This window comes from Cricetulus griseus, assembly GCF_003668045.3.
Source record: "Cricetulus griseus strain 17A/GY chromosome 1 unlocalized genomic scaffold, alternate assembly CriGri-PICRH-1.0 chr1_1, whole genome shotgun sequence".
Lineage (NCBI taxonomy): Eukaryota > Metazoa > Chordata > Mammalia > Rodentia > Cricetidae > Cricetulus > Cricetulus griseus.
This window is the reverse complement of record NW_023276807.1, coordinates 75,861,087-75,887,112: the sequence shown is the minus strand read 5'-3', so window position 1 is coordinate 75,887,112 and position 26,026 is coordinate 75,861,087. Positions and strand designations below refer to the sequence as shown.

The window sequence follows — 26,026 nt, the reverse complement described above, 5'->3', positions numbered from 1 at the left end:
CTCTTAACCGCTGAGTCATCTCTCCAGCCCAATCAGTTGAGTTAGCTCGTCTGAAATGGGGACAGCACCGTCTTTCTATTTGTTTTGGTGAAAGAATCAAGAGGCCAAAAAACCCCCAGGAAAATCAGCTAAGCATATTAAGTACAGAAGGACAGAGGAAGAAACATGGTTATTTGTAAGTGCGGGAGAAAGGTGGACATCACAGAAGATCCTATGGGGGACACTGACATAGGCGATGATGTCTAGTCTATGCTACCCCCATGCTAACTCTTCCCAGCAGACCCATGCTGCTTACCGGCTTTGCTGCAGTCCACCAGGAAAGAACTCTTCTGGCCCACGAAGGCCTTTGAGAGCCCTGCCCCCTTGGAGGTCACCTTGCTGGCATCTGAGGACGACTTGGGAATGGCGCTATAGCAGGTTTCCGTTGAAGACCTGGTCACTGACTCCACCAAGATGGATGAGGTCTCGTTGGCTGAGCCTGGGCTGACAAGACGCTGGCCTAGAGCATGGGAAAGAGGGAGGAATGAATGGCCAGTCCAATGGGTGTGTCTGCGTGGGGTTTGGTCCTGTCAGCCAGGAGACAAGTATCTCCCTTGCAAAAGCCTTAGAAAAGCTTCAATACTTGGATACAAACACCATTCCATCAGTATCTGTATATATATATTTATGATACAAGGGTTCAAATCCAGATCATTTTGCATACCAGGTAAGCAATCTACCACCATCCATATCCCCAGTTCTTTGGGGTTTTTGTTGCCTTTTTTTTTTTTTTTTTTTTTTTGACAGGTTCTCAATTAGCCAAGGCTGTTCTTGAATGCCTGATCTTCCAATGGGCTGGGATTCCAGGAGTGCACTGCTATGCCTGACTCCCAGCCCTTACACTATTACCTTATATGTAGTACAGGCTAGCCTCACACTGGCAATCTGCCTGCCACAGCTTTCTGTGGTGGATCATAGGTATACACCACCAAGCTATGTTCTCTAAACCTTTGGGGTCTCACTCAGATTCTGGTTTTCTGGGCAAATGGACCAGGTTAAGCAGCGGCTGACAAAGCTGAGTAATTCCTCTACAGGATAAAGACCCAGTAGAATTCACATCTTCTTCTTGTTTCTGTGGAATACTTTATATGATGCAGTATAAACATCTGGGAGAACAGAAGTTGATTCTAAGCACAAAAGAGGATGGCTTCCTATCTGAGTTTTATAATAATTCTTCTACAATAAGCCTACACCACTTGTGTAACAGAGAGTCCTACTGTACAGAAGGAAGTTAGCACAGTATGCATGGTGGCTACCTAAGTTTTATTGTTTGGTATTTATTTCAGTGTTTTGAAGTAGGTAGGCTTTACAGAATTCTTTCATTATTATTATTATTTATAAGGTGAAGATTAGGAATGAGGCTCCAGCTAAGCAAGTGTATGTCATTCATATGTGTAAATACTTCTTTTCTGCTAGAGATAGAAAACCACCTAGCCATTTCTTCCTTCTTCACTCCCTTACTCAAAGGATTTATTTTTTTCAAGTCTGGAAAACACTGGATTCAGACATACTTTTTTTTTTTTTTTTGGTTTTTTGAGACAGGGTTTCTCTGTGTAGCTTTGGAGCCTATCCTGGCACTCGCTCTGTAGACCAGGCTGGCCTCGAACTCACAGAGATCCACCTGCCTCTGCCTCCCGAGTGCTGGGATTGAAGGCATGTGCCACCAACTCCCGGCTTTTTTGATTTTATTTTATTATGTACACAGTCTTCTGCCTGCATGCCAGCAGAGGGCACCAGATCTCATTCAAGGTAGTTGTGAAACAGCATGTGGTTGCCGGGAATTGAACTCAGGACCTCTGGAAGAAGAGTCAGTGCTCTTAACCGCTGAGCCATCTCTCCAGCCCCAGACATACTATTTTTTATTTTAAAAAGACTTACTGATTTAATGTGTATGTGTATATGACTGTGTGAGTTTATGTGCATCACGTACATGCAAGTACCTATGGAGGACAGAGGACAGTGTTGGATTCTCTGGACTAGGGTTACAGGCATTGTCAGCTGATGTGGGTGCTGGGATCCCAGCCCAGGTCCTAGACAGGAGCAATATATGCTCCTAAACACTGAACCAACTCACTGCCCACCCCCCATTTTCCCCCCTTTTTTTGAGTTTAAAGCAAGTTCATTGAAGAGTATTTTTAGGAAAGGTATCACTTTTGTCATAAAAAAGGTTACCTTTCTTTATGCTGTATACTAAAGAAAAATTACTTTCTTTCCTCCACAGAAACCCTGAGTAATATAGCACAGGGCTGTCATTTTTTTTAAATATTTTATTTATTATGTATACAACATGCTGCTTCCATGTATATATCTGCATACCAGGAGAGGGCACTAGATCTCACAAAGGATGGTTGTGAGCCACCATGTGGTTGCTGGGAATTGAACTCAGGACCTCTGGAAGAGCAGTCAGTGCTCTTAATCTCTGAGCCATCTCTCTAGCCCCAGGGCTGTCATTTCTGTACTGTGAGAAGAAATTTAAAAAATTCTCTTCCATGTGTCTCTTCCAAAAAGCAACAAAAATACCAGAAGATGACACACTCTCTATCGAGCCTCTACCCAATTCCACAGGATTGGAGCTGGCATTCTTGCTCTTCTGTTTTTTTTTGTTTTTTGTTTTTATATCATGACAAGCTATTTTCAATTTATCTGCTTTAATAAGTTCTGTCACCTCTCTAAATCCAACACCATTCAATACACAAATCCACACATTATCACAGAATCTATATGCATTTGGAGATCCCTTGAAATCAACTCTGCTCCTGACCCTCTGAGACAAACCTGAATCTACAGCTCTGTCAAACTGAAGAAGGACTTAGGGCAGGGCCTGCTAAGATTCTGACAACCTCACAGCTCTAGTGAATATTGTCTCCCAAAGTCATATTTCTCTATAACTTACCATGTCATGGCTTAAGAGGAAGGATTTCTCCTCCCAACCCCCACCCCCAGGCTCCCTGGTGTCTGGAGGGAAGCTGCCTTTCACCCAGTGCTCACAGAGCTGGGCAGTGTACCCGATGCCCACATACTGTTTCTTTACATTAAGTCCATTAGATGTGGACTGAACATATCTAAAAAACCACCTGCAGTTGCTACGACTGGTAATTGGACAAGACCTGCTCTGTAGGGCAGAAGAGTAAAACCAAAAGTGGCTCATCGTTACCTGTCACCTTGGCCTTGAATGGACTGCGCATGATGTGGTTGGGCCCACCATATTTGACACCAATCAGGTAGTTTCCAGGGGCCATGGGAGTGTACATGACTTTGTACCCTTCTGGGGTTTCCTGGCAATCCATTTTGACCTTGGATGGTCCTTCAATGGTGACGGATAATGTCCCTGGGCCTGCCTGAGTGGTGTTGATGAAGAATTCTGACTGGATACCTGGGAGAGAGGAAGTGTGGTATGTGGATGTTTTGTAGGGATAAGGGGGATTTCCTGGGATAGTAACACAGCGGTGAGACACACACTTGCCCACATTAAGTGCTTGCTGTGGTAGCATGGGAAACAAGAGTTCTGAGCTCCTGGCTCAGAGAAGCACAGGCCCCCTTGACCAGGCTAGGTTAAAAGTGTGCATGACATTTTGCCCACCAGCACTGATTGCCTGGACCAACACGATTGTCTCTGGGAATGTGGCTGAGCACGAGGAACCCGAATTGTCACAGTAAGGCTGAAGTACTGACCCAGACAACAGAGGCCAGCTTTGCTTCCAGGGGAAACGCTTTTTCTCTGGGTGGACAAGACTAAGAAAGCCTTTCTCCTCATTGTAGCCACTGTGCTGAATCCCGGGGCTGGGTGCCTAGAGCTGCCAGTCCACTTTCTTTGCCATGAATACCAGCAATAAGAGGAGGAACTAAATACAAACAGCAGCTCTACTGACTGAGCACTGCACCAGACCCTATGTATGCCATATGCCACTCTGCAAACACAACACTGTGTCATACTGTGGTGTTCAGGCCATGTGCAACTTGAGGTGCATCACCAGAAAGTGGAGTGCTGCAAAATACATTCAAGAAATCACTATATGGTGGTGAGGAGAGGAAGATGGGAAGACAGAACATCTGCCACATAAACCCTATTTGTAGTCTTGAGGCCCCCGACCTCTCAGACACTGCCTTCCGACAAAAGGGAAGGCAGAGAGAGCATTAAACTAATGACCCATCTTGGGTCTCTGCTTTATCCCCTGTGCCTGTAGCAGCAGGGGTGTCAGACACCAGCTCCCTGGCCACTAGAATCCCTTTAGGGGGCACTCTAGTGCAACACCCTGTAGTGGCATCTTACTCTGCCAGAGTCCCAGACGCCAACCCAGCTGGGAAATATTTTGGTTTAACTATAGTCAATAAGACAAAGGGGCTGTTATGGTGTGACCCCCAACATGAGCCAGCTGTTTCTGGAAGCTCCTGAAGCTGCTGTCCCCAAGTCTCCCTACTATCCCGCCTTGGGTCTGACTTGAAGTGAATAAGTGCATCTTAGAAGGCCCTCCCCCAATCTCTAGCAGCTGTCATGGAGGTTGTGTGGAGAAGCAAGCCACGAGCCAGGAAGGGGCAGTATTTCCAGGAAGTGGCTCCAAGATGGTGAGAACAATGTATTTTGGAAGTGAAGCTGCAAAGACCTGGCTGCCCTCCATAGATGCTCCGCCCTTTAATCAATCAAGAGAGCTCGCTTTGGCAGCACAGACACTAAAGTTGGAAAGATACAGAGAAGATTAATCAATCAAGGGCCTGAAAATGCAGTGATGCAGTGGAGAAGGGGGGGGGATTAGGAATTAAAAGTCAAGGACTAAGGCTGGCGGGTGGTGGCGCTCACCCTTAATCTTAGCACTTGGGAGGCAGAGAGAGGTAGATCTCTGTGAGTTTGAGACCAGCGTGGTCTGCAGAGCAAGCTCCAGGACAGGCTATAAAGCTACACAGAGAAACCCTGTTTCAAAAAGCCAAAAGGAAAAAGTCAAGAACTACCTGGAGCTCACTTCCTCTAAAACTTGAACAAGTCTATGAGGCAGGCTTGTGACCCACCCCCTACCCTTTGCTCATCCGCAGCTGAGATTTAGCAGAAGTACAACTTAGATGTGATAGCTAAGCATCTTATTGCTAAGAGACTGGTCCAAGAGAAGACAGGAGAGAAAACAGTCACATGCAGACATACATCACCATCAACTCCAGCTGTAATATGTGATGTGACACCCAGACCATCTCTGTGCATGGTGGTGGTCCTCCCCATCCCAATGCACCCTCATAGTGTTCCAAAGAGCCCCAAACTCTGCGGTCCAGGTCTGTCTCTGAAGCTTGGCCACAAACAGGACTTCTTGCTTTCCTCCAGTCCAGACACGGGGCCCTTCACTGGCAACACAGATTCTTTATCTGTTTTTTTTTTTTTTTTTGAGACAGGGTTTCTCTGTGTAGGTCAGGATGCCTTGGAACTCACTCTGTAGATCAGGCTGGTCTCAAACTCACAGAGATCCACCTGCCTCTGCCTCCCGAGTGCTAGGATTAAAAGCGCATGCCACTACCACCCGGCCTTGCAGACCCTTTTTTGAAGTTCTCTTCATGCTATGTCATCTCTGGATGGATATTTGGAGAAAGCCTGGGGGCAGGCAGGCCAGGAAAACAAGATGTCCTCTCTGTGAACAGAGCAATATTTATGAAAGGAAGAGGCCTTTTTTTTTCTGTAAGATCAGCTCCCTGGCAGCCACACTGCCAGAGCACAGCCTGACATTTGAGCTCCAGAAGAGTAAAATACCAAAAGGAAATAGTGGAAAGTTATGACAAGATCAGATGGCTTCTGGCTGCAATGATGGGCTCTGAGGCTGCTCTGGGCAAGGCCAAGACCTGCTGCCTGCTCTACTGCCAGGATCGGCCCATACCTGTTTGGCTTCCTGGAAACCATTCTGGGCAACTGGAGGGTAGGAGTTCTGGTTTAGGTCACCCCACAAAGCTGGCTGGGGTATGGGACGTGCCTCTGGACTTCAAGATCACGGACATGGGGCTGACCCCCTATGAACTCTATGAACTCTCAGCTGAGTACCTCAGGAGAGTACAGGATCCTTTGTCTTGCTCTCCCAATCTGCAAAGCACATCTCATCCAAGGGCAAGGTACTGGCTCAGAGTGAAGTAGGGAGTCAGACTGGGAGTGCCAAAGGCATCTGACAGGGCCAACGCCACTAAAGGGATGGTTTTATGGAGGACACTGCTTTGGCCAGACTTCATGGCCACATGACAATCTACTGGCCACTCCTAACTTGGGGCAGGGCTCCTCTATCACTTAGGAGGCTCTCACTCCAGGGCTGGGTTTGCTGTAACTATAGCAAGCCACCCCCCAGTGCAAGGGGAAGAAAACCTGTTCTGTTCTAACTCACAGCACGGCAAGAGGCATTGAGAAACCAGGATCTTCCCAAGAAGCCCCAAGCAACAGAAAATAGAAGTGGCAGCCTGTGGAGTCCACACAGTGGACTTCCTCTACAGATGCTTACAAGGACAGAGTCCTTATTATAGGCTGAGGCCTATGGCAAGCTGACCACACAAATGGCTTCTGGTTCAAGTTATGAAAGACAATAAGTAGAAAAGATCACACGGAAAGGATCTTTCCGATAGATGCTCCGTGAAAAGGTGAGCTATCCTCTCAGTGAGGTAATTTCCACAAAATTAAAGCTGAACTGGGGATTTGTCTGTCAAGGAATCAACCATCTGGTTGAACTGGCCACTCAGCACCATGCCAGCAGGTCAAACATCGAGTGGGAAAGCCTCTGAGATTGGCTAGCAATGCTCACATCTGCAGAAGGAGACAGAACAGGTCCATAAAGTGAGGACTCTTGTGCCCTGTCAGCCTTGTCACTTCATCTGCAGTGTGAGCAGAGAATACAAGGAGACAGGCTGTGGGAGACCTTAGGCTGCTGCAACGTATTTCTGGGAGGCTGGGAACAGGCAGCCTGTAGGCCCAAGACCTGCACCACAAACTCTGTGCAAAAAAAAAAAAAACAAAAAACAAAAAACCAAAACTCTCAAAATTAATGACACTGGGCTGTCACCATCCTGCCCCTAAGGCTGAGGAACTTGCTGAAGAAAGACATCTGGGTTAAAACAAACAGTAATGCAGGCCTCACTCTGGATTTATCCTGATTCAAGCAATGAGTTTCCAAAGTCCACCAAAGAGTGCACACCTGCATTTTCCCGAGGAGAGAGCTAAGAAGGTCTCCAGGGGCTGAAGGTGTCTACCCCAGCTTTGCCCTAGAGTTTCTCAGGTAACAAGGAAAGTAGTATTTCTTACCTGTGGTGCCCCCTTCAAGCCCAGCACCATAGGCTGACACTAGAGCAGGATTCCCTGCTTGGCCAGGCTCTCCCACACGCACTTTGAAAGGGCTCCCAACCACATGGCTCCCATTGAACTTGACATCGATTGTGTGGATGCCGTTCTCATGGGGAATGAAGCGAACAGCGTACTTATCTAGAAGGAGAAGAGACACAGGTCAATGTGGGTGGCAAGTACCCTGGAGTTAAGTGAGAACACAGCATTGCAAGTCAATCTGCGCTGGCCAGTATTGAATCATTTAAAGACACTGTTCTGCTGGGGGCCTGGCAGCTAACACACAGATTTCAAGGCCAACTAGATGTACTTGTGTCTCCCTAATCAGTCCTTTGGGGACATCTCCAATTCAGGACATTCAGGCCCCTGCGTTACAATCTGCTCTTTATGAAAAACTAACTTCTCACCATGTTTCTCTATTTGGCTACTCGAAGGGAAAAAAAAAAATAGAGTTCCAACTAGCATTAAGGCTCTGTAATTAAGCTCAAGGCAAGCAACGGTCAGCAACAGAAACACTCAGGCTTTTGTTTCGGGTCACAACATGTGTCAAGGTCATCTGTCAATAGATGGGTACCTAGACTGGCCTTGCATGATATACTCTGTGGCTCCTCCGCACCACTGGTTAGTCTCTGCTTTCTTGAACTCTTTATCTCCTTTAAGACCTTGTCCATCAACGCTCTACCCAAACCTTCTTTTGTTTCTCTGGTATGTTAGACAGAGCTACCTACCCATATCTTTCAGCACTGCACTTCCCCAAGCATTTCCCAGCTGGGTGCCCACCTTCCTCTCTTTAAGCCAAAATGTTTCAGGGGAAGTGAACCCCACCCCAATGTCCAGATGTGGTATTTAACAGGATGGGGAAAATTCTTTCCCCAAGGTAAATCAATTCATTTCTTTAGCCATAGGAAGTGACTCAGGAATGGGCATGTGTCCCAGTTCATTGAGACAGGAGGACAGGCCTGCTAGAGACTTACAGATTTCTTGCCTCTTGAGATTTCTGAAAATGAATCCTGAGAAGTCTCTTGACTGATATGGTATGAAAATTAAACAGCAGTGCAGCTGTAGCTATCTTGCCACACACAAAAAAAGCAAGAAGCCTTGAAATGAAGGAAGAGTAAGGGCATACTCGGCCTGGGCCTGATGTCATATGATTGGATGCACTGGGGAGCCTGAGGCAGAAAAATATTGGGTATGAAGTTACTCTGGCATATATGAATTCCAGGCCAGCCTTGGGGGTATACAGAGAGGCTCTGACTAAAAAAATAAAAGCAAAGCAAAACAACAAAAAGTCTTTGGAGTCTTAGAGAACACCCACCAGTGACTGCTAAAATCTAACACAGACTCTGGAACTCCTACAACTGATAAACACCTTCATTAATGTAGCAGGATACAAGGTTAACTCAAAAAAAAAAAAAAAAAGTAGCTCTCCTATATACAGATGATAAATGGGCTTAAGAAAGAAATCAAAGAAACATCACCCTTTGGTACAGCCACAAATAACATAAAATATCTTGGAGTAACACTAACCAAACAAGTGAAAAATCTGTATGACAAGAACTTTATGTCTCTGAAGAAAGAAATTGAAGAAGATAGCAGAAAATGGAAAGATCTCCTATATTCTTGGATAGGTAGAATTAACATAGTAAAAATGTCAATCTTACTAAAAGCAACCTACAGATTCAATGCAATCCTCATCAAAATCCCAGCAAAATTCTTCACAGACCTCCATAGGACAATATTCAACTTCATATGGAAAAACAAAAAACCCAGGATAGCCCAAACAACCCTGTACAATAAAGGAACTTCTGGAGGCATCACCATATCTGATTTCAAACTATACTATAGAGCTACAATAATGAAAACAGTTTGGTAGTGGCATAAAAACAGACAGGTGGATCAATGGAATCAAATGGAAGACCCAGATGTAAATCGCCATACCTATGGAACCTAATTTTTGACAAAGAAGCTAAAATTATACAATGGAAAAAATAAAGCATCTTCAACAAATGGTACTGGCATAACCAGCTGCTAACACGTAGAAGAAAGCACAAAACTGACGTCCAAGTGGATAAAAGACCTCAACATAAATCCAAATACACTGAACCAGACAGAAGAGAAAGTAGGGAATAGCCTTGAATGCATGGACACAGGAAACCACTTCCTAAACCTAAAACCAGTAGCACAGACACTGAGAGGAACAATGAATAAATGGGACCTCCTGAAACTGAGAAGCTTCGGTAAAACAAAGGGCACGGTCAATAAGACAAAATGGCTCCCTACAGAATGGGAAAAGATCTTTACCAATCCCACATCTGAAAGAGGGCTGATCTCCAAAATATACAAAGAACTCAAGAAACTAGACACCAAAATACCAAATAATCCATTTTTAAAAAACTGGTTACAGATCTAAAAAGAGAACCCTCAAAAGAGTAATCTTAAATGACTGAAAGACACTTAAGGAAATGCTCAACATCCTTAGTCATCAGAGAAATGCAAGTCAAAACAACTATTGTTAGACTCCAGAAAACTCAGGCTTCCGGGGTCTCATCCCAGGACCTCGGTCAACCCAATCACCAGGCAGATTCGAAAGCTTGCTGCAAACTGCATGAGGCTTTATTGTTGTTGAGTTAACCCCATGTTAGCTGGGGTCTTTCAACCACCCACCATGGCGGATGGCTAGCAAAGACAGCTCGAACTGGCTGCAGAGAGATCTTGTAGGGCAGTGTAAGGGGAGTATCTAGGGATGTGCAGTGGCTCAGGATTGGTATGTCTCCAGGCTTGGAGGGCTTGCCCTGTGTTGATTGGCCAACTGGTTGTTATGGCCCATAGGCCCTCCCAGGGTGGTTGCTATGCTCTGCGAGTCATTGCTGTGAGCTTGTCCATAAAGCACACCCAGATAAAGCATAGCGCCACCAGCTAACTTCTGATTGGTTCCTTGCCACGAGGCAGGCATCTGACTTCTAGTGACTAGGACAAGGTTATGGCAAGCACGTGTTACTGTCATGGCTGCTGAAATGGGGAACTGGTCCCTTCACTATGAGACACCATCTTATGCCTGTCAGAATGGCCAAGATCAAAAACTCTGATAATAGCCTATGCTGGAGAAGATGTGGATTAAGGGGAACACTCTTCCATTGATGGTGGGAGTACAAACTTGTACACCTGTTTTGGAAATCAGTATGGTGGTTTCTCAGAAAATTGGGAATCAATCTACCTCAAGACCCTGCAATACCACTGTTGGACATATACCCGAAGGAGGCACACTCACACCACAAGGACATTTGCTCAACTATGTTCATAGCAGCATTATTTGTAATAGCCAGAACCTGGAAACAAGCTAGATGCCCCTCAACTGAAGAATGGACAAGGAAAATGTGGTACATTTATACAATGGAGTACTACTCAGTAAAAAACAGTGACACCTTGACATTTGCAGGCAAATAGACGGAACTAGAAAACATCATCCTGAGTGAGATAACCAGACCCAGAAAGATAAGTATAATATGTACTCACTCATAAGTGGATATTAGACATAAAGCAAAGGACAACCAGCCTACAGGCCACACCCCAGAGAACCTAGGTAACAAAGAAGACCCCAAGAGAGACATACATGGATTGGCCTAGGAAGGGGAAAAAGATAAGATCTTCTGAGTAAACTGGGAGTGTGGGGGGCAGGAGAGAGGGTGGGAGGGGAGAGAGGAGGAGGGGAGTGGGAAAATGTATAGCTCAGTAAAATAAATAAAAATCTACCACAGACTCTGAACTCGGCAGTTATATATGAATTACTGGGCCTCATTATTACACGTGTTCACTGGAGTTGGTTTTTCTATAATTATAATCAATAACACCCAATTATCGAATGCCAGTAAAGATCTCAGATACCACTCGGACTTCAGAGGCTATCTGGGCCAAGGACAAACTTTCCTTGCTGTTGAACTCAATGCTGTGGACATCTAATATCTTATTATCTGACTGTCCAAGTAAGAAAGAGACCCTGACCAACCCTTGTGCACCGTATTGCTAGGTATCCTTAGTTCTGCTAATTGTATGAGCACCTTTGTACCCATGCACCTAGAACATGTCATCTGTGTTGACACTAGGTGTCTTCTTCAGTGACTCTCTATTCTCATTTTTAGAGACCGGTTCTCTTACTGAACCTGGAGCTCACTAATGTGGTTAGTTAGACTGGCTGGCTAGCAAGCCTCCTGTCTCTGCACTCACCCCCATCACAGCTGTGTGCCTGGCTGGATCAACTCCACTCTCCCTACTTCACAGCTGTGTGCCTGGCTGGATCAACTCCCCCCTCCCCCATCACAGCTGTGTGCCTGGCTGGATCAACTCCCCCCTCCCCCATCACAGCTGTGTGCCTGGCTGGATCAACTCCCCCCTCCCCCATCACAGCTGTGTGCCTGGCTGGATCAACTCCCCCCTCCCCCATCACAGCTGTGTGCCTGGCTGGATCAACTCCCTCCTCCCCCATCACAGCTGTGTGCCTGGCTGGATCAACTCCCCCCTCCCCCATCACAGCTGTGTGCCTGGCTGGATCAAACTCCGGTCCTTATGCTTGTACTTTACTGACTGAACAATTTCCTTAGTTCTTACAATGTTGCTCTTCAGAATTCACTCTCAAACCCTATAGCCAAGTGGTCACCAAGTGCTAAGTAGTTGTACCTTTGGAGCTGCTATTTCATTCTGCTTTCTCAAGTGCTTTCAGTTTCAGTTTCTCAAACATTAAGAGTATAGGTACACACTAACATGAGTAGTGTTTTGAGGGTAGAATTATATATTCACTAGCTTTACCTTCCTGCCAAATCGCTAACATATAATAAATGCTCGTTGACAAAATAGCCTCTTTAAAGTTGATTGACTTCAGAGAGTCCCATAAATCTGAGGTGTCAAGCCCTAGAGACCTAGATTTTCTTGGAGTAAGGTAAAATATCCTTTTTCATGTCATAAAGTCAACAACATAATAGAACTGCATGGTTTTGTTAAAATACAATAGAAAAACTGTGGTTGTCATGTAAAAGGAATCTGATGAAAGTAACTGAAAATAAAGGAGAATTTGTTTAAAGAAAGGAGAGGGGCATTAATGTCACATAAAGAGTCTCTATGTTCCTGGCAACGTGTCTACCCTATTTTATAAATGATGTCCAGCAGTAGCAGAAAGAACAGGAAGGCTCTCGGGCAGTGTGGTGGCTGGAGAGTCCTGCCCCAGGAGGCACAGCTGTAGGAAGTTCTGTCAGAAACGCTGATGTTGAGACCAGCCCCCTTGCCAGCCCTGATGCTTACCTGGCTCCAGTTCAGACACGTGGCATTCCTCCACTGCTCCTGAGGGGCTATGCACCTTTGCATCAATCTTTCCTTTTGCACCATTCAACCTTATAGCAAAGGATGCTGGCTGGTTAACTTTTAATCCTGATTCCTGAGAATTTGATAAATTAGACAGGTTATGGCACCTGGTGTTCCTGTTCAGAAGCACACACTGACCCAAGGTAGGGCTCCAGGTGGGATTTCTCATGACATAGGCTCAGAATACTCTCCGGTACAACACTTGGCAATGAAACTGGGCTGCTTATGGGTCCACCATTTCTACTAGTAAACAGAAATGCATACTGCACTCTTATACTAAAAACACTCAGGGTGGGAGAGATGGTTCTGAGATTGGAGACTTGAGACACTCCAGTCCAAAAACACCCAGATCTTTCCATCGAAATCATTCCCATCATCATCATCATCATCATCATCATCATCATCATCATCATCAGATTCCTTTTTATGAAGAGTCTGGGAACAGTTTTCATGACATGAGCCAAATTCTAAGTCTGCTTTTTGTGTTGTTATCACTTTTTAAGCCAAGTGCAGGAATGGGCAGCACTTTGGATACAATTATAAAGGGCTACACATGTAAAGTAGGCTGCACTTTGCTTTACTGCTTTTTCCTTGTAATAAAACAAAGTTGTTAAATCTGAGTCTCAATTTCAAATTAACTGGCCCTATTTCAGGGAACTGTTATGAAGAGCACATGAAATTATGATAAAGACTCAGCCCAGGGCCTGGCCCATTCGTGAGAAGGCTCCAAAAATGTCAGCACATTGTTAAATATTAATATGTATTTAGAAGTTGCCTCTGCTTCACAAAAAAGCAATACCAAAATGTGTGGCCTTTGTTGTTTCCTGGGTCAGCTTCACTTTTGTCCTGTCTTTGAAAGGATACATTCTTGGAGGAGTGGCTTAGGCATTAGGTACTTAAAACAAAGCAACCTTTTTATTTTTAAATTATGATTGGCCCATGCTATCCAGGACAGGTCTTTCATGCTCCAGCTTTGGCTTGAACTTGCTAGGACAGCCATTTTTTGGATGCTGCAGGACTCACACCTAATATGCAAAAGAGCCATCCAGGAACACAATGTAGATTCTAACAATGTCTCTAGAAATACTGTGAGGAGGCTGAGCACTGGTCCAAGGACCACATTTCTACAGCAGGCCCTAACAACACTGTGTCTCCCTGGTTAGTCCCTAGCCTAAACTGAAACACATCAGTTTAAAGCACTTCAAATTGTATGACAAAAACTTCAGTTTCTCTAGCTGCATCTGAATTTGGCAGCCACATGTGGCTAGTAACCGCTGAACTACACTGTATGAAGAAAGAAAGTTCTATGGACTCTGCTGCTTACACCCTGGGGAGGACAGGCATACTACAAACTTAAGGGTTCTTTTATTTCCAGATCACCCCACTCTCTCACCTCCCCCACAAAGTGCCAGCCAACTTCACTTTTCTACGAAGTCTAAAAAGCCAGATAAAACAAAACATGCTTCTCATGTCTAAACAGCACCAGATGTTGTCCAGGCCTCCACAGAGGCCCCCATAAGTAATTTACATATCCCTCAGCATGGAATGACCACATACTTACTGAAATACTTATGAGCAAACTGTGACAGGAAGGCTCAGCAGAAGTTTGCTGGAGAGGGCTGCTCAGAACCGGTTTTTGAGAACAGTCACCTGTTACCTGAGTCTGTTGCCACCACTTAATCCTCAAGAGGGAGATAAATGCCTCTGAGGATCTGAAAAGAGATCTCCGAGATGCAGGAAGGCAGCTCTCTGCCCTCAACAAATGCCGTGTTTATCTCCCTCTATAGGTTTTAGTTAAGTCGGCAACAAAAGAAACTCCTGTTAAGAAGCCTTTAAATGAAACACAAGAAAAACATCTACACCACAGCGACCAGTTAGGACCTCTGGGACTCTCCAGTTGAGACCTCATCAATCTGCAGACTGGGATTTTAGTCTGGCTTCTATCTGGGTCTCTAACTAGCTAGCAGCAGTTCAAGTTTTTCAGCATAAGATTGGAATCTCAAACGTAAACCCAAAGTGCAACTAGTTGCTCTATCACCTATTCCAAATGCCAGACTGGAATTTAACCAATTCTAAATATACTCATTTTTAAGAACTGGGATAACTAAAGGTTGTTTAGAAACTCCATTAACTAGAAACTAAATTCTGGTGTTACTCTACAACCTACTTGCTTCTCTTAATTCCAACAAGGTCAGTGTCTTGCGCTCCAGTGACTCTCAATTTGGCTCTGGTGCTAAACCGTGTGTGTGTGTGTGTGTGTGTGTGTGTGTGTGTGTGTGTGTGTGTGTGTGTGTGTGTGTGTGTGTGTGTGTGTGTGTGTGTGTGTGTGTGTGTGGTGTGTGTGTGTGTGTGTGTGTGTGTGTGTGTGTGTGTGTGTGTGTGTGTGTGTGTGTGTGTGTGTGTGTGTGTGTGTGTGTGTTAGCACATGCACCTGCTGCCGTCCCAGCAGATTGGGCTGTATACTCATGTGCCACCACAGCAGCGGTGGTAGGTTTTTGGGGACAGAGACCTCACTCTGCCACCTCATACTAGGTGGTTCCTCACCAGAATCAGTCTGTACCATCTTTAAAATTAGGTCAACAGGGTGTTGCAAGGCTTTTGAAGCAACACTGATAAAAGTTCTCAGCATAGATCCTCATAGACTTATCATAAATACATCACTCTAATTAAAAAAGAACTGCAGTTAACTTTAGGAAAAGAAAGCCAACAATCATTATAATTGCAAATGACAGGACTGTGAGCATTGTCTGTTCTGTTGTGAAAGCCCTCTTGCTCCCTTCATCAATGATTAATAGGCTTCCTTTGTTTCTCTTGAATAAATATTTATAAGCAAACTTGTCCCTGAATGGTAAGGTGTATTGTATACCAAGTCTGTTTGTACTTGTTCAAATTGTCTTTTGTTCTGAAGGAATAAGGAGGTGACCCTGACACAGGATTGCTACCCCATGACTGGCAACATCTGGGTGCCACCTGTCAATAAGGGCTTAGAACCCAAGAGAGGGTTAAAGTGGCCTCTGGAGTCCAGGAGCCTCACTGGTCGGCCTGTGGCCAAGGAGATGGATGCTTCCTTGCGTCTCACCTGAAGGCTCATAACAGTGAGGCAGCGAGCGTCGTCTGAGGGCGCGATGACAGGCACCAGGTAGGGGCTGTCGGGGATGTGCTCATCGTTGAACTTGATAGACACCTCGTAGTTACCTGTTGGGATAGGAAAGCCCCACCATTTCAGACATCTCAGAAAAGTATTTCCATAGTGGCCACTGGCTTAAGCTGGGCTCAAATGTCTCAGAGACTAGCACTCTTCAAGGCCATAGTTGACTGGCTGATAGAGGGTCACCTGGCTAACACTGAGACAAATAGGATTTTATTAGTTGGGTAAGGTCAGACCTGGTCCACAGGGTCATCTGTGTATAGGATCCCAGAGACCCAGGGGCTTGAATAGGAGAATCAGTTGTATCCATATTTTCACTAATCTCTAACTGAAAGGAATTGTCATTAGTAATATCAACTAGCAAATACAGTACATTGAGTAATGCCTGTGCCTTTTATCACAAGTATTATACATTATATATCAAGGTGTTTTCTTTTCATTTTAAGCATTATAGCTATCTTGATATTATCACACTCATCACTACTTTGAAATTAATATCAACGTACCTTCATCAAATTTTATAATAATTTAACACAATGAGGTCATGTACACTTCACTGCTATGTGTTTGACAACTAGACTTTAATATAGTTTAGTTTATTTGAGACAAGGTTCATTCTGCAGTCCAGGTCAGCCTGGAGCTCATTATATACAATTCTGGCTGGCTTCACAGTTGTGACAATCATTTTGCCTTAGCTTCCCAGGTGGCAGAGGCCACCACACCTGGCTCTCACAACAGTTCTTTTAATAGAACTGATTTCTTTTATGATTTGATGTACTTTATGTAGTGTATGCCAAAAAACTATCCTGAGGACAGACAGGTTTTATCAGATGTCCAAAGGATCTCAGGTCCACAAAAGGTGACAAAGCCCCATTCTAGGTTCTCAGATGTTGAGGCTGCTTTCTTAGAACAGCCAAACCAACTATAGGTCACATGCACGTAGAATATCTGGCTGGTTGATAGACAGAATGAAGCATTTGAAAGAAAGCAAGCAGAGACCAGGTATAAAACAAGAGATGCTGAGAACAAGGATCCTCATCTCTTGGAAACCTGTTTTCTGCATTTGAGCTTCTAGAAGGTTCCCCAAGTGCCCCTACATGCAAATGCCTGTTTACTTGGCCTAACTTGATGAGTTTCTGATCCTGGCAACTAAACCAACTCTGAACAGGGAAAACATCCTAAGTCAACCCTTGAGTACATACCAGGCTCTTGGGCAATATAAGACACACCACATGACCCATTTTTATGGTCATCAAATGTAATCTCGGCCTTACTAGGGCCCTCAACAGCAATGGAGAGGCCTCCAGCACCTGCTTCCCGGGTCCAGATGCTGAACTCGGCTGAGAGCAAAGAAACACCGGGTTAGTGACAGAGCCCCAGAGTCCCTGCCCCTCTTCTAGAACAAGTCCGCAGCATAGGTCCAGACTCTTGCAGCATTTTTCTTTTGCCCTAGCCCCAAGCAGGTCCCAGGAAAAGGCCATCATTGCAGTTTCTGAATGAAGCACCCTCAATGATCACGAAGTTCGCGTGCAATGTGGCACCAAGGATTACACCCAAACCAAACCAGGAAAGGATGAGAGTTCAGATCCTCCCACACCTCTTCCCACAGCAGGCACAGCAGGAGGGGCCCCTCAAATCAGTTTTGCAGCATTCTAGTGTGTTGCATAGAACATCAGTTCTCAAGAAATGCACTGGAAATAGTTACCACTCTCCTCTTAAAGAGACTTAATACACACTAATGTTAGACTCAGCAAAAATCTGTCTAAGCTTGTTTGGCTTTGCGTAGGTGAGCAATTCTTATCAAAGCTCTAAAAGCTTTGAATAAGGAATGTCCCTTATAGCCACCCACTGGAAACTGTTTCTTTAGAGCAACGGGTACAGTGAAGAGTTACTTGTCTAAGACCTGCCCCAAATTCTTACCTGGGATGCCAGCTTCTCCCCTCTCCAGGCCAGGGCCTCCTGCTCGGACCTTGTGAGCACCCCCTTCGCCAAGGGGCCCCACAGTAAACTGGAAGGGGCTTCCTGTTACATGCTGTCCATGGTATTTTACACTGACTGTGTGAACACCCATCTCCTGGGGCACAAACCGGACACAGTGAGAGTTCTTCCCAACAGGCACAATCTCTGCCTCGGTGACATGGCCAGAGGGGCTGGTGACATGGGCAGACATGTCACTGCTGTTGATTTCTGAGAGTAGAAGGTTGGGAGAAGAGAGTTAGGGCAACAGCCTGGGGCCAGGCAGGGCACACAGGGCAAGCAGAGAAAGGTGAGGCAGGTACAGCTCAAGGGCGTGAGGTGCTTGGACTTCCCTTCAGGTTAGAGGCCTGTCCTCCTGTGGCCAGAGGGAAGGGGGCAGGTCCTACCAGCACTGACAGCCTTCAAGGGGCACTGAAGCTTCCTGTCCCATTTAGATACATCAGCAGCTTTTCTGGTCAGAGCCCAGTTACCTCTACATGGCGGCTTCAAACTAGTACCTATGCTGGAAGCTAGAGCATGTAATATAATCCACGTGTTTCTATGACAAGGTGATGTGGCCATCTGTCATGCATAGATAGGTTCCTCTTTACAGAGAGAAGGTAGAAAACAGCAGCTTTCCTCTATCTCCCTCCCACATTTTAATTAATGTGTGCATTGTGTATATATGTGTGTATATGAGCATGTGTGCTATGGCATGCATGTAGAGGTCAGAAAACAACTTGCAGGAACTGTTTCCTTCCAACATGTGGGCCTGGAGGATCAAACTTAGGTCGTCAGGCTTAGCAGCAGGCATTCTTGGCTACTGAGCCATCTCACTGGCCCCAAGAGCCTTCATCTCTTATTGTCAAGCTTTGGTGCTTCTTCTAGGCAACATGGTCAAACGCATCCAGAGACAAAAGTGAACACATGCCAGTCTCAATGGCAAAGGAGGAACCATGCATGAGCAAAGCTATCAGCAAACAGAGGTCAAAAGGCCACAATCTCAGAAAAGCAATGCCTCGTGTTGTAAGCACCAGGAAGCAAATCATGTCTGTTACAAAGCTGCTCACGTCACACAGACAATGGTGCCCGCACTGGCATGGAGTAGACAAGGGGGTGGCACTGGGTGTTGCCATCACCTAGAGCCCAAATAAAACTGCACCGTGTAGCAGTTCGTGATTCTGTATCCTATGGGCAGAGAAAGGAAGAGAGGTTGAAAAGTGGTCATGCCATGGTATGGACCCAATGTCTGTGCCTCTGCCAAATTCCGCTGGCAAACTATATCCCACAGAATAATGGCTCTAGAGAGGTACAGGGGAGAAAACCCAGATTCAATGAGCTAAGTAGATTCCTCATGATGAATTAGTGCCATGAGAAGGGTCTCCAGCAACCTCTTCTCTCTTCTTTCACCATATGGGCGTACAAGTCGAAAATCTGCAACCCAGAAGAAGGCATCTACTCATGCTAGTTCAATTTGATGCTTAGCCTCTAGAGCTGGGAGAAGTGAATGTCTGTTAGTTGTCAATATATGCTACTTTGTGACTAAGATAGCCGATTCAGACTTGGACTTGGTCCCCAGGAACTCTCCCCATTCTAATAAATGAGAGGGGACTGAGTGGATAATGAGGAAGAGTATCTCCTGCAGACCCCTCTGCTATCAAGTAACTGAAAAGAATGACCGAGAGCCAGCAGAGGCTTGAGACAGATGCTCACCTCACATAGACATTCACATTCAAGTGAGTCCACAAAGAAAAGAGACCGGGTAATTTGCAAAATGAGAAGTGGAAAGGAACGCAAAGTCCACATCATAAATAATCTTAGAAACAAGACTAAGGCAGGGATACCAGAGTTTCCCAGCAGAAGAAATGACAGAGTGGATGATGGGGAGAAACAGGATCTGATACATTTCTGGAGGACAGTTCACCAAAGTATGGCCATGTCCAAATGCACTGGCCAGCAATAACTGTCCTGGCCACCCGTCTTCCTCCACCTTGAAGCATATGAACTGTGTGCTATCACATTCAATTAACCATTTTGAAAAAGTGATCTTGACTATAGTAATGAGATGTTAACTACATTCACACTTGACTATGATGCTGTACATGTGTAAGAACACACTGACTATAGCAAAGAAGGGAGGTTAAAGGAAACGTGAAGTGTTGGGAAAGCGCCTCCTTAGTCCTAAGATCATATATGTGTGCATCTTTTGCATGTGTCTATGTTTTCATGTGGATGTGAGTGGATGCACACGTTCATATGTGTGTGTGGGGTGGGGGTGGGTGGGTGTGTGTGCGCGCGCTCACACACGCACACAGGCCAGGGGATAGCCTCGGGTCTCGTTACTTAGGAGCCATCCATCTTGCTTTTTGAGACAGCGTCTCTCATGAGCCTGAGGATCCATTTAGCTGGACTGGCTGGACAGGGAGCCCTAACACCTCTCATCTCTGCATCCCCAACACTGGGACTATATGCAGGCACCGTCACACCTGGTTTTTCTTTTTTTTCCGAATGTAAGTTATGGAAACAGAACTCCAGTCCTCATACTTATGCAGCAAAAACTTTACCAATGTAGCTAACTCCCCGACATTTTCCTTCAAGTAGAGTTTGCCAGTTTGTGGGTAGAGGAGTCCTGAAGCTTTCACTGACAGAGCGATTCTCTGTACACAAAGACCCCAGCCACATTTCAGGTAGGCTGCTGGCCTGTTTACAGTGCATGCAGCCTCTGAGAAAGACAATTTACCATGAAGCAGCTCAATGGGGCCCACCCAGCTTTGCAGGAAAGGTCTAGTTCTTACATTAAGGATAAAAATAATGAACTGCAGCTAGGTTCCACCTCCTAAATACTTTAGAAATTGGCATCAGCAGAGCCATGTTTTCTACTGACATTAATTTCATTTACAAAGAGTAAATCTTAAAGCAGATCTATGTTCTCCTTAGGCAACGCAACAAAACTATTTTATCTGGAAGAATAAAGGTAAGAAGGAAGCATATTTTTCCTAAATGAGCCTCTGTGAAAAACAAAAAGCCCATTGTGGTGTCCCTAACTTGTAGCACTAGCACTGGGGAGGCTGAGGCAGGAGAATCACAAGTTTGAGGCCACTCTGTGCTACATATTGAGACCCTATTTTTTTTTTTTTAAACTAGGAAAAATTGTAAAATGGAAATGTCCCCAGTGCCAAGGTGAACAGTGTACTCTAGGTTATGTTTGTATTTGGTCCCAAGGTGTTGGCTGCTGCCCTGTTCCACTGGCTCCCCACACTCACCTGGGATCTTCAGGTTCAGGTCACAGATACTGCCAACTGTGGCCACAGATGGAGCCCTGCTGGTCCTGGTGATGCTTTCTTTGACTCTTCCCTCACCAGTGATCTTCACAGTGAATGGACTTCCTGCAAGACCAAGAGGGCCCCCGTGAGCAGCCCTGACAGGGACACAGATGGCATTTACTACAAACCTAAACATCACAGATGTGGGGCAGAGGGGTTTCATACCAGGCACATGCTCATCAGCAAATTTGGTGGAGACGATATAGACCCCAGGCACAGTGGGGAAGTAGGACACCTTGCAGGTACCGTCCTCCAGGTCCTCTGTCTGGATGTCCACTTTGCTGGGTCCTTCTACTGCCAAGGATATGCCACCATAACCTACAACACAGCAATCTGTTCTAATACAACTCCTGAGACGGAGTATGATGATGCAGAAGGGATACCTAACCCTTGATATTGGAATAATTTCCACAGAGCAGAAAGTATCCAGCTTGGGGAGACTGTGGCAAAGGAGCAAGCTAAAGGCTTTAGCAGGATAACCTGCTGACCACGGGCTTTAAGACAACACTTTCCTTGAAGGTATCTATCAATGTCCCATTCGAACATGTGTCTAGAGCAACCATATGCCCCTCAATAAATGCCAGTTCTGTCCCAATGGGTTATCTGGATTTTCAAACAGCAAACAGCCCCATTGACCATGTCAGTAGACCCAAAAGTTTAACAGCATGAAATCTCAACAGTTAGCATTGAATGGCGCAGAAAATTTGCTGGGATTCCAACTTTGACACTGCCACTGCCACTCAAGAAGACAGAAGAGGAAGGCCCTGGGTGTGGTATGGCTTGAGAGGCAAACCTAACTCAAGGCATCTCAAAAAGAGACGAGGGGAGTGGTATGCCTTATTTTGCCCAAAGCACTGCTCAACTAGCCCAACATGCTCTGCTGAGGAGACGCAGTATACATAACTGAACAGGGATCTGGATTTGGATCTTAGAAACAGATCGGGTTATAATCCTCATGTGTCTCAGCTTTTTTTTTCTATAAAACAAATTCCCATTCTGGTTATTCAGGTAGAATCTTCAGAGGCTGAAGGTTTAGAGATAAGCCTTTAGACTTGGCAGTGTGAAAAGTGAACCATTTGTCACAAGCTCCAAGCATTTCCTAAGAAACTACCCCACAGACCTGCATCTCTTGTGTCCACGATGAAGTCAGACATCTCAAAAGTCCTGCCTTCTGACAGGCCTCGGCCATAGACTTTGGCACGGCGTGCATCACCAATTTCAGACTGGACCACCATAATGGATACCGGGCTGTTGGCCACATGGTTGCCATTCTTCTTGATGCTGACTAGATGCTCACCCACCTCTCGGGGAATAAAAGAAATGCCTGGAACAGAATATAGGTGGAGACGTGTAAGTGGAGGTGAAGGAGAAGTTGGGGAGGTGAATGGTTACAATAGACAATGTGTTCATAGTTAACTTGGCTGTATCTAGAATAATCTAGGAGAAAGACCCTACGTGTGTCTGTTGAGGGCATTTCTAGATCAGGTTAACTGAGGTGGGAAGAGCCAGCCGCAGCACTGGCGGCAGCAGCACTCCATGGGCTGGGGTTCTGGATTCTATAGAGGTAGATGAGGACCAGCATGCATTTGTTTCTGCTTCCCAACTGCAGGTGCCACTTGTAGAGGTTAGAAAGAAAAAGGCCCCCAAAGGGGGTAGTACTACTAGGAGCTGTGACCTTGTTGGAGTGGGTGTGGTCTTGTTGGAAGACGTGTGTCACTGTGGAGGCGGGCTTTCAGGACTCATATATGCTCAAGCCACACCCAGTGTCTCAGACCACTTCCTGTGGCCTGAGTCAAGATGTAGGAACTATCAGCTCCTTCTCCAACACCATGTCTCCCTGCATGCTGCCTTGCCATGACCATAATGGACTGAACCTCTTAACTGTGATGGAGCCACCAAACTACTTTATAAGAGTTGCTGTGGTCATGGTGTCTCTTCACAGCAAAAGGAACCCTAACAAAGACACCATGTGGCAAACTGTTTTGCTCTGTCACCATTCCTCACCCGACCATGATGGACTATATCACTGAACTGCAAGTAAAAACAAACCTTTCCTTTCTTAGTCTGCTTGTGTTGGGTCTCTTGTCACAGCAGTGAGAGAATAGCTAATACATTGGGGCACAGTCTCAAAATTAGCAATAGGACTTCCTTACTTGGCAAGAGCCCAGTATCCAGGGTTGTTAACACCAATGCAGAGGCATACACTTGTGATACAGGTTTACTGAGGAGTGACAAATCCCTGCTTCTCCCCACCACATAGGCAGTCCAAAGCTCACCAATGTGGTTGTTGGGCAGCCTCTTGAGTAGACACGGCTCATCACGTCCAGATGGGGCCTTGATGCTGGCTGTCAGTGTGCTGAGGTCAGTCTCACTGATGTCTAGAAGGAAGTCAGCAGCTGATCCCAGCTTCACTTGTGAGCAGCGTCTGCTATCATCTGAGAAGAAGCCAAAAACAGCTCCTAAAACACGTGCTAGCTTAGCTCCAGCTGTCCAGGGCACTCAGTCTACATGGCACTTAGAGCAGTCAAGAATCTGTCATCCACAGGTGTATGATAAGTACGTGCCTCTGACAATGAGTATTTAAGGGTCAATGCAGGAGGATGATGGCTGGTTTTTTATGACTGGTTCAGGGGAAAACAAGAAGCTGGAAGGAACCTGAGCTGCAAATATTCATGAACTGGCTTGTTAAAGGTATCTTTGACATGCAGAAGGACGAAATTAAGTATCTGTCTCTCACTCTGATCAAAGACCTCAAGGTGAGACTTGGAAACTGCAGGAAGAAATAGGAAAACACTTTTTAAAAAGGATTCCAATAGCATGGGAAATAATACCCAAAATGATAAATGGGATTACATGAAACTAAACAGCTTCTGCACAGCAAACAAAATGCCAGAGTGAGGAGACAATCTATAGAATTTGGGGGAAAAAACTATCAAAATATACATCACAAAGGGAATTAATATGCATAATATATAGAGAACTGCAAGAAATTAAAAAGTAAAAATAAAAAAGAAATATATTAGTTAGTAACAGTTCTCAAAAGAAATATAAGTGGTTAATAAATATTTTTAAAAATTTCTCAATACCTTTAGACAGCAGGAAAATGCAAATTAAACATGTTTTGAGATTCTACCCCCTTTGTTTTGCTTGGCTATTGTTTTTTTGTTTTTTTTTTTTTTTTTTTTTTTTTTTGGTTTTGGTTTTCTTGAGACAGAGTTTTTTCTGTACAATAGCCCTGGAACTCACTTTGTAGGCCAGGCTGGCCTCAAACTCACAGAGATCCACCCGCCTCTGCCTCCCAAGTGCTGGCATTAAAGGCATGTGCCACCACCACCTGGTCTGTTTAGAGATTCTACCTTACCCCAATCAATATGGCTATCATCAATAACTCAAAGGACAACTAATGCTAGCAAGAGGAACACTTATTTACTTCTGGACGGAATATAAACTTGTCAGGGCCCATAGAAGTGACTCTATTCCATATTGACTTAAGGTCAGAGTTCAAACCTATCCTTGCTCTTTTAAGGTCTAAGGTGTGGCTACTGAAGTATGTTTGGCCCAAGGTGTGCTCACTAGATGTCTTAATTCTCAAGGCTAGATAACAAGAGGTTTGATCTAAGGTGTGGTTACTAGATGTTTTGAGAATTAAGGAAGTAATTATGTTTGTTCCTTGTAAGGACGTCCTTTTGCCTCTCCCTCCCCTTTTGGTTGGGGTATATAAGAACTTTGAGTAATAAACTTAGGGCAGATCCCAATATTCACTGGATGCCCTCCCAACTCTGTCTTCTGTCTTTCTCTAGTGTCTATGTTTTCCCCTCAATCCACACTTCTTTTCTCAGGTATGAATTGAACAGGTCGGCAGGAACTGACATAAACTGATACAGTCCAACTATGAACTTTTCGGAAGGGTCTCAAAAAATTGAAGGAGATTTACCAATCAACCCATTTATACTATTCCTGAAAGACTCTAAGCCAATACACCACAGAGATACCTGTATATCCAAGTTCATTGCTGCTCTGTGCACAATAGTTAGAGAACAGAACCAGCTTAGAGGCACACCAACAGATAAAAGGGTAAAGAAAATGTGTTGCTTGATCGTAGTGTCTCCCCTGACAGGTGGTGGTGCACACCTTTAATCCCAGTAAATGGGAGGCAGAGGCATTCTGTGAGTTTGAGGCCAGCCTGGTCTAAAGAGTGATTCCAGGACAGCCAAGGCTACACAGAGAAACTCTGTTGGGGGGGGAGGGGGGATGAGCTGCATATATCGAATGAATAATATTTATAAAATGAAACCAGGAATCAGAATATCTGTAGGAAAACAGATGAATGTAGGTCATCTTATTAAATGAAGTCAGGCCAACTCAGAAAGATCCTACCTTATATTTTCCATCACATTCTCTTTCTTTGTCTCTGTGTGTGTGTGTATGTGTGTGTATGTATGGGGGGGGGAGACTAGAAAGGGGATTGTGAGATGGAAGGAAGCTATCTTATTGGGGGGTGGGAGGAAATGAAAGTAGTAGAATACATGGAAAACAAAGAAACAGAAAGGGGACAGTTGAGAGGCAGGCAGTGGGAGAGCACAGTGGGGGAAGAGGATGAATTAGAACAAAGTGTAATAACATATGTATGAAAATTCCATAATAAAAACCATTACTTTGCATTGTGAATTAAAAGAAAACAATTAAAGGAACATTTGGCAAGAGAAGGAAGTTCCCACCTGCTGCCACACCCTTAGGAATTTCCCAGATAAGCATGAATCCCACTCCCCACAGTGTTGTTACTTGCTTCAAATAGGTCTAAGTACCTTGGAGGCAAGATCCTTGGTTTGTACATCTCCCTGAGAACCCACTGTCTGTTTCCGAGCCAGCAGACAGAACAGAGGCCAGGAGCATAGGCTATGGAATGGGATAATTTGCCTCTGAATA

General features: G+C 45.0%; 1 protein-coding gene across 3 annotated transcripts in view; it reads right to left on the bottom strand.

The window, feature by feature from the left end:
• Flnb (filamin B) overlaps positions 1-26,026 on the bottom strand; it is a 147,071-nt gene that overhangs the window by 2,092 nt on the left and 118,953 nt on the right. For all 3 annotated transcript variants that reach the window (XM_027387686.1, XM_027387687.1, XM_027387688.1), the window contains 11 exons: positions 23,377-23,535; positions 22,221-22,424; positions 21,266-21,418; positions 21,041-21,163; positions 17,742-18,008; positions 17,024-17,161; positions 15,753-15,868; positions 12,614-12,746; positions 7,289-7,465; positions 3,194-3,412; positions 296-499 (listed from right to left, as the gene is read on the bottom strand). In XM_027387686.1, coding sequence (XP_027243487.1) covers positions 296-499; positions 3,194-3,412; positions 7,289-7,465; positions 12,614-12,746; positions 15,753-15,868; positions 17,024-17,161; positions 17,742-18,008; positions 21,041-21,163; positions 21,266-21,418; positions 22,221-22,424; positions 23,377-23,535 — 1,893 coding nt within the window. The remainder of the gene's footprint in view (positions 1-295; positions 500-3,193; positions 3,413-7,288; positions 7,466-12,613; positions 12,747-15,752; positions 15,869-17,023; positions 17,162-17,741; positions 18,009-21,040; positions 21,164-21,265; positions 21,419-22,220; positions 22,425-23,376; positions 23,536-26,026) is intronic.